This window comes from Trachymyrmex septentrionalis, unplaced genomic scaffold, assembly GCF_001594115.1.
Source record: "Trachymyrmex septentrionalis isolate Tsep2-gDNA-1 unplaced genomic scaffold, Tsep1.0 scaffold19, whole genome shotgun sequence".
NCBI classification, from domain to species: Eukaryota; Metazoa; Arthropoda; class Insecta; order Hymenoptera; family Formicidae; genus Trachymyrmex; species Trachymyrmex septentrionalis.
The window spans coordinates 1,292,492-1,302,041 of record NW_017305071.1 but is presented as its reverse complement, the minus strand read 5'-3'; the positions used below and the strand labels follow the sequence as shown (position 1 = coordinate 1,302,041).

Below are 9,550 nucleotides of genomic sequence, written 5' to 3'. Positions count from 1 at the left end.
ATACTTGTTACATACTTAAGTCTTGATGAATTTATTCTTTCTATATCTTTATATTTATAATATTTTAATTAATTCATTTTTATGTATAAATCAATTTTTTTATTATTTACAAATAACTATAAACTAAGACACGTTATCAACAAAAAATAATAATTTTTAAAGGTTAAAAATTAGAAGATATCCATGTTCTTAAACATATTTCTTACGTAATATTTTAGTCAATTAATTCATAACTTACACACTGAAAAGAAATTACTATATCATAATAATTTTTTAAATTGTAAGTAGACATTTTTACTTATAGTAAGTAAATATATTTACTCATGATAGTTAAATTAAATTAATGATTCTTGTTCAAACTATACTATACTAAGATATTTACTCAATCACACATATAACAGTTTTGTTTTCAACTTCACTTCTTGAGCACAATGCTTATTAAGTAATCGAGTGAATTGAATGATTGCTAGAATGATATATTCTCATGAATATGATGCAATAGGAACCAAGGTCAAAATAATTTCTAATTTTCCATGATAGAATCAAAGATAAAAATTAAAAATTGCAAAATGGTAGAGGACTTTTCGATTTAGTTTAGTTCACTCTATCTACACACGAGCGATTGTCAATACTTACCGGACACACATATATGTGTTACATATGTGCAACGTATAGCATACGTAACAATAATTTATTGATTTGCATCGATATCAAAGTTCAACTGATAATCTTACATAAGATGCATTAAAGGAAATAATACTAGCGCTATTTGCGTCTCCCTTTATTATTTATTAGATTAGATAAAACAAGGACAGACTAACATTAATAGCGTCATTTTAAACACGCCCACAATGCTTGAAAACATTTACTTTACTAAGATCACTAGTACATTACGCAATAGGAGTTGCAGCGACGAGCAGTAGTACGCGATGACTCGTATCAGCAGTATCTCGCTAGTGTTCTGTGTATAATCAGTCACATTTTATCAAACGTTTAAAAAGAGATTGTAGAAAAATTTTCTAATAACTTCTAATAACATCTATTTGTGCCATGGAATATTGGTCGATACTATTTTCGATAGTGATCGGTGTAATCAGTATTCATTATCTTTTTAAAAATTTTAATTTCTTTAAAAGAAATGGTATTATACACATGCCATCCGTTCTATTATTTGGATCCGCGACGTCGGTTTTCTTTCGTCGAATGTCATTCTTTGATTTCGTGTTCAAGATATACAATTTCAATCCAAACGCAAAGTATTTTGGATTCTACTTCATGACAAATCCAGTATTCGTGATTCGTGATTTGGAACTCATTAAAAATATCCTTGTTAAAAATTTTGAGGCATTTCCAGATCGTCGTGGTTTCGCCGACTTTAACGATCCTTTATTTGAAAAAAATTTATTCTCTCTTCACGGAGAAAAATGGCGAAACGTGAGGAATCTGTTGAGTCCCTCTTTTACTTCCAGCAAGATGAAAATGATGTTTACGTTGATGTCCGAATGTGCTGTCGATTTTGCAAAATTTCTATCGACATCACCAGCGAATAAAGGCAGTATAGACATGAAAGATATATGCTCCAAATATACGAATGATGTCATCGCTACATGTGCATTTGGAATCAAAGTCGATTCTATGAAGAATCCAACTAATAAATTCTATACTTATGGCAAGAAGGCGAGTAACTTCAGAGGAGTCATTCCCAGTATAAAGTTCGTTCTTATTGGAACGTTTCCAACACTTGTGCGAATTCTCAATATGAAATTTCTGAACGATTATATTTCGGACTTCTTCAAGGATATCATAAGGACTACAATTGAAACTCGCGACGCAGAACACATTACACGTCCAGATATGCTACAGTTAATGATGGATATCAGAGGCAAAGAAGGTCGTAGAGAATTAGACATCGACGACATGACTGCGCAAGCGTTCATCTTTTTCCTCGGCGGTTTCGAGACCAGTTCCACTGTAATGTGCTTCGCAGCTCACGAAATAGCAGCTAATCCAGAAAATCAGTTGAAATTGCAACAAGAGATCGACAAAGTTTTGGAGGAATCAAACGGAGAAGTGTCCTACGAAGTTATTAATCGGCTCGAATATTTAGATGCGGTGATAAGTGAGACTCTTAGATTATATCCACCAGTCGCCTTCCTAGAAAGGTTATGTGAAAAAACTTTTGAATTACCACCCGCATTGCCGGACGAGAAACCTTTTATCATGAAGAAAGGTATGCTTGTTTGGATTCCTGTTCTTGGAATCCATCATGATGAAAAGTATTATGACAATCCGAAGAAATTTGATCCAGAAAGATTTTTAAACAATAAGATGAACAATTCTTCGAATTATATGCCATTCGGATTAGGACCGAGAATGTGCATAGCTAACAGGTTTGCCATGCTGGAAGTCAAAATCTTGTTGTTTCACTTATTAGCGCGATGTGAGCTGAAACCTTCTGAAAAAACTACGTCCCCAATACAATTTGGCAAAGATTTCATGATAATGCCGAAAAATGGATTTTGGTTGAATATTCAGCGTAGAAAAAATATGCATCCTGTATTGGAGTCTATTCCTGTAGTAATGGATAGTTAAGCTCCAGAAAATATTTGAAATGGTAATAATATAGATATAAAAAAAATACAGTTATCAATTCTTTGAAATATTTTTAAATTCATTTTTATCATCGTTATTATATTGACGATTATTGTAATGATATGTGTAATGTTAATTTTCAGCTTCAATTCATGTTTGTGATTCAAGAGTCCGCATCGGCTTGTATTGTATAGAACTGATTAATGAACAATATAAATAAAACGCCTATATGAGCCTCCGCAATTGTTAGAGTATAAATTATATATTTATAATGCGATGAAACATAATTCGCCAACAATGTACTTACCAAACGAAGTTAACTGCAGGCCGGTGTATAAACATTTTACTTTATTGAATTAATAATTAGTATTACTGAAATATATTGTTGAAATATAATAATTTAGCAAAAATAAAATCAGAACAGATTATAGCATTTTCTATTTATATGATCAAATTGTTTTTCCCGTGCAATATATTTTTATAATACATTGATATAAATTAAAAAAAAAAACACAAATAGAAAAAAACGCCACAAGGATTATGTATAGGCTCTACACGATATTTATTATTAATATTTATTAATATTTACTACCTTTAATGATAACGTAATCTTTTAAAATGTATTGCGTGAGGATCAATTGACTTATATTTTAATTAATTCATTTTTACGTGTAAATCAATTTTTTTTATTACTTATAAATAAATTTATAAACTAAGACACGTTATCAACAGAAAATAATAATTTTTAAAGGTTAAAAATTATAAGATATCCATGTTCTTAAACATATTTCTTTATGTAACGTTTTGTTATCAGTTAATTCATAATTATATTCACAATAAAAAGAAATTACTATATTTTAATAAATATTTTTTTAATTCTAAATAGACATTTTTACTTACAGTAAGTAAATATATTTACTCAATACAAAAAAAATGATAGTTAAATTAAATCAATAATTCTTGTTCAAACTATATATAAGATATTTATTTAATTATACATATAACAGTTTTGTTTCAACTTAATTTCTTGAGTACAATGCGTATTAAGTAATCGAGTGAATGATTGCTAGAAAGATATATTCTCACTAATATGATGTAACAGGAACCAAAATCAAAATGATTTCTAATTTACCATGATAGAATCAAAGATAAAAATAAAAAGTTATAAAATAGTAGAGGACTTTTAGATTTACAATCAGTTTAGTTCACTCTATCTACACACGAGCGCTTTGTCAAAACTTACCGAACACTCTGAATGTGTGTGCGCGCGCGCGCGCGAGAGAGAGAGAGAGAGAGAGAGAGTGTGTGTGTGTGTGTGTGTGTGTGTGTGTGTGTGTGTGTGTGTGTGTGCACATATATATGTGCAAATAGCACAAATAACAATGATCTATTAATATCCATCGATCAAAGTATCAACACTGATTAATCTTACTTAAGGTGTATTCGGGGAAACGCTAGTAATGCTGTTTGTATTACTCTACCTTTATCGTCCATTAGACGCAACACAAGGACAGAGTAACACAAATAGCACGGATAGCGTCATCGCGAACCCATCCATAATGTAGCTTGAAAGCATTTACTTCACAACGATTACCAGTATATTACGAGATAGGAACTGCTGTAACGAGCAGTTCTACGCAGCGACTCGTGTCGGCAATATCGCTAGTGCTCTATGTACAGTCGATCACATTTTATCAGACGTTTACAAAAAAATTCTTGGACAATTTTTAAGTAACATTCGTTTGTGCCATGGAATATTGGTCGATATTATTATCGATAGTAATCGGAGTGATCAGCATTTATTATCTTTTTAAAAATTTTAATTTCTTCAAAAGAAATGGTATTATACACTTATCGCCACTTCCATTATTTGGATCCACGATATCGTTAGTATTTCGTCGAATATCATTCTTCGATTTCATTCTGAAGATATACAATTGCTATCCAAACGCAAAGTATTTTGGATTCTACTTCACGGCAACTCCAGTCTTTTTGCTTCGCGATTTGGAACTCATTAAAACTGTTCTTGTTAAAAATTTTGAGGCATTTCCAGATCGTCGTGGTTTCGCCGACTTTAACGATCCTTTATTTGAAAAAAATTTATTCTCTCTTCACGGAGAAAAATGGCGAAACGTGAGGAATCTGTTGAGTCCCTCTTTTACTTCCAGCAAGATGAAAATGATGTTTACATTGATGTCCGAGTGTGCTATGAATTTTGCAAAATTTCTGTCGACATTATCAGCAGATAAAGATGATATAAACATGAAAGATGTCTGCTCTAAATATACAACCGACGTCATTGCTACATGTGCATTTGGAATCAAAGTTAACTCCATGAAGGATCCAACGAACAAATTCTATGTTTACGGCAAGGAGGCGAGTAACTTCACAGGGGTCCTTCGCGGTATAAAATTCTTTTTTCTTGGAACATTTCCAAGACTCGGGCGAATTCTCAATTTGAAAGTTATGAACGATTATGTTTCGGACTTCTTCAGGGATATTATAAGAACTACAATCGCCACTCGTGACGCAGAACACATTACACGTCCAGATATGCTGCAGTTGATGATGGATATCAGAGGTAAAGAAGGTCGTAGAGAACTAGACATCGACGACATGACTGCGCAAGCGTTCATCTTTTTCCTCGGCGGTTTCGAGACCAGTTCAACCGCAATGTGCTTCGCAGCTCATGAAATTGCAGCTAATCCAGAAATTCAGATGAAATTACAACAAGAAATCGACAAGATTTTAGAGGAGTCGAACGGAGAAGTATCTTACGAAGCTATTAATCGGCTCGAATATTTAGATGCGGTGATAAGTGAGGCTCTTAGATTGTATCCACCAGTCGCCGCTTTAGAAAGGATATGCGAAAAAACTTTTGAGTTACCACCCGCATTGCCGGACGAAAAACCTTTTATCATGAAAAAGGGTATGCTTGTTTGGATTCCAGTTCTTGCAATCCATCATGATGAAAAGTATTACGATAATCCGGAGAAATTTGATCCAGAAAGATTTTTAAACAACAAAATGCACAATTCTTCGAGTTATATGCCATTCGGATTAGGACCGAGAATGTGTATAGCCAACAGATTTGCCATGTTGGAAGTCAAAGTCTTGTTGTTTCATTTATTAGCGCAATGTGAACTGAAACCATCTGTGAAAACTACGTCACCAATAAAATTCTGCAAAGATCTAATAATGATGCCGAAGAATGGATTCTGGTTAAATATTCAGCGTAGAAAAAATATGCATTATGTGCAGGAGTCTACAATAATGGATAGTTAGGCTTCAAAAAGCATTTCAAGTGATAATAATGCAATTCTTATAAAAAAAAAGTTATAGTTATCCATTCTTTAGTGTTTGAATTTTGTTTTTATTATCGTTATTGAATTGACGATTATTATAATGTGTCATATTGTCACATATTTATATGTCAATCATATTTATATGTCCAGCTTCAATTTATGTTTGCGATTTAAGTTTGACAAACCGCATCAGTGCGTAATTTATAGAACTGAATAATGCATTTACAAATTTTCAACTATGATTTGCAAATATTAACATCAAGGATGAATTGTATTTATTTAAATACGAGTATTATTAAATATTATTATCGAGACCCTTTTCGAAAAAAGAATTTTTCCTTTCATTTGATTTTATTCTTTCTCGGTCTAAGTCAACTTAATAAAATAGTTATATTTCAATAAAAATTATTTTTATGGAATAGAAATTGCATATATCTTAATGAATGTGTATATATTGTAGTATTATATAAAATAATAATGAAATCAATATGTATTAAAATTAGTTATTGCTAATGTTAATAAATTAATAGTTATGTAATCCCAAGAATAAATCCATTACAAATAAAACACCTATGTGATCCTTTGCAGTTGTTAACGCGTAAATTATATATATTTATATGACGATAAATAATAATTCTAATTTAACTAACAGTGTACTTACTAAACGAAGTTAACTGTAGGTTAGTATATGCATTTTATTTTATTGAATTAGTATTACTGAAATATTGTTGAAATATGCCTCCCAACATAAGCGAACTTTGCACACATTCACTAAACTACATTCATGGATAATTATGCATGTCATGTATCGGTATGTGTGTAATATTTAATAATCTAAAATACATTGGTCATCGTTTGGAGGTACTTTTATTGAAATATTATTTCTCGAAATATTATTTAACAAAAATAAAATCAGAACAGGTTGTAGCAATTTCTATTTATTTATACAATTGAATTAATTTTCTCCGATTAATGTTTTTTAATAATTTATTGATGTATTTTTATAAAAATGAACAGAAGAAAATGCGATATGGAAAGCGTGTAAGCTATAGGATATATATTATTACTCTTAATAATAGCGTGACTTTTCTTAACGTTAGTGCTCGCGTGAGGGTCAATTGATCTATATTTTAATTTTTGTCGTGTAAACCAATTTCTTATTTTTACTTATAAATAATTATAAACTAAGACACGTTATCAACACAAAATAATAATTTTTAAAAGTTAGAAATTAGAAGAAGAAATCCATAACTTATTCATGGGAAAAAAGATACTATATCTTAAAATATATTTTTTTGAATATTAAAAGTAGATATTTACTTACAATAAATAAATATTTAATGAAAAAAATGGTAATTAAATTAATTTAATTTTTTTTGTTCAAACAAATACATCAGATATTTTCTTATTGAACCAAGTTAACAAGTTTTATTTTGAACTTCTTGAGTACAATGCTTGTGAAGTAATTGAATGAATTGAATGATTGTCAGAATGATACACTGTAAAAAATAAAATGTTAATTTTAATATTTTTGCATGTCAGAAAATCTACTAAACGTCTTTAAATTAAAATTAATATTTCATTTTTTTAAGTGTGTAATCTCATCAGTATGACGTAATGAGGATCAAGATTAGAGTGATTTCTAATTTATCATGATAGATTAAAAGATAAAAATAAAAAAGTGGAAGTCACAGAATTATAGAACTTAAAACTTATAGTAAAATTGTACCAGTAACAAAAACCTGATATTAATAGATGTCAACATATATGTGCTATCAACAACATAATTTTAATAAATAAACTTCTTTCTATTGTGTTAATATACTTACACATGTTACATAATCTGCTAACGACTAGTTACTACATACATACTTATACTTCCATGCAATATACCTATGTGAATTTCATTAGCTCTATATAAAGTCTATGTAAAATTGCACTATCATTCCATATAATTTATCATTTCAATACTGATAGTGAATTCAACGATTAAGTATTTGTGAACAATAAAAAGTAAGCATAATCATTTGAGATATCAAATTAAAACCTGTGAAGCAGTCTTAACTAATTTATCAGTGGCACATACTCGTTACATACTTGATGATTATTCACTTCATATGAACAAAAAATAATGAAACTTAGTGCCACAAACAAACATAAAGATAAGAAATGTAAGATAAAATAAGATAATAAGTCTTATATTTATACATGATGTAATGTGTGATATGAATTTCTCATAAAATATAAGGTTTTATAAAATTTCGTTCTCATACAAATTGAATAACTTTTCAATATTTGTCAAATTGGAACAAAACATTTTCAATGGAATTGTTTTTTTTTTATAAAATTGACGTACAATATATACAATAATTTGTAAAGTAAATTCGAAGCAACATACTTTTATACGTTATTTTTTATCCTATTTGGTTCATCATCAAATGATAATTCAGTAAAAAATATTTTCAAACATCGTTTTATATATCTTTCAAAATAAATAAAACAACATTAAATACAAAATTTATATAGAAATATGCTACAGTCTTTAAATTGCACATTTAATATGGTCGTGTAAGCTTCTTCATCAATTTTCTACGGATTACATTAACAATTTAATTTTATATATATATTTGTGTATAAATATATATTATATATGTACACACGTACACACGCGCGCGCGCGCGCGCGCGCACACATATGTATGTATGCATATGTACAATATACATGTGTGTGCGTGCGCGCGTGTGTGTGTGTATGCGTGTGTGTGTGTGTGCGTGCGTGCGTGTGCGTGTGCGTGTGCCCGCGCGCGCGTACACACATATGTATGTATATTACATATGTACAAACAGCACACAATACAATGATTTATTGATTTACATCGATCGAAGTATCAACACTGATTGATCTTACATAAAGTGCGTTCGGGGAAATGCTACTTGCGCTATTCGTGTCATTCTATCTTTATCCTCCGTTGAACGTAAAACAAGAACAGAATAACATAAATAGCACGGATAGCGTCATCCCAAACACATCCATAATGTAGCTTGAAAGCATTTACTTCATAACAATTGCTGATATATTGCGATGTAGGAACTGCTGTAACAAGCAGTTCTATGCAGCGATTCGTGTCAGCTAGTGCTCTATGTACAGTCGATCACATTTTATCAGACGTTTACAAAAAAATTCTTGGACAATTTTTAAGTAATATTCGTTTGTGCCATGGAATATTGGTCGATATTATTATCGATAGTAATCGGAGTGATCAGCATTTATTATCTTTTTAAAAATTTTAATTTCTTCAAAAGAAATGGTATTATACACTTACCGTCTGTTCCATTATTCGGATCTATATTGTCGGTTATATTTCGTCAAATATCAATCTTCGATTTCATACTAAACAAATATAATTTCACTCCAAATGCAAAGTATTTTGGATTCTACATGATGACAACTCCAATCTTCTTTCTTCGCGATCTGGAACTCATTAAAACTGTTCTTGTTAAAAATTTTGAGGCATTTCCAGATCGTCGTGGTTTCGCCGACTTTAACGATCCTTTATTTGAAAAAAATTTATTCTCTCTTCACGGAGAAAAATGGCGAAACGTGAGGAATCTGTTGAGTCCCTCTTTTACTTCCAGCAAGATGAAAATGATGTT

The 9,550-nt window shown here is 30.5% G+C and overlaps 1 protein-coding gene across 1 annotated transcript; it reads left to right on the top strand.

Annotated features, from left to right (window-relative positions):
• The first annotated feature begins 937 nt into the window (after positions 1-937).
• LOC108746835 lies at positions 938-6,056 on the top strand. The gene is made up of 2 exons (XM_018483851.1): positions 938-2,522; positions 4,389-6,056. Exons 1-2 carry the CDS (start codon positions 1,051-1,053, stop codon positions 5,875-5,877), a joined length of 2,961 nt encoding a protein of 986 aa, XP_018339353.1. The 5' UTR covers positions 938-1,050; the 3' UTR covers positions 5,878-6,056.
• Positions 6,057-9,550: the final 3,494 nt, after the last annotated feature.

Excerpts from the sequence above, each read along its gene's own strand:
- LOC108746835 (XM_018483851.1), top strand. The coding sequence starts at position 1,051 with ATGGAATATTGGTCGATACTATTTTCGATAGTGATCGGTGTAATCAGT. Across the intron at positions 2,523-4,388 it reads ATGCCGAAAAATGGATTTTG|CATTTATTATCTTTTTAAAA; the intron begins GTTGAATATTCA and ends CGGAGTGATCAG.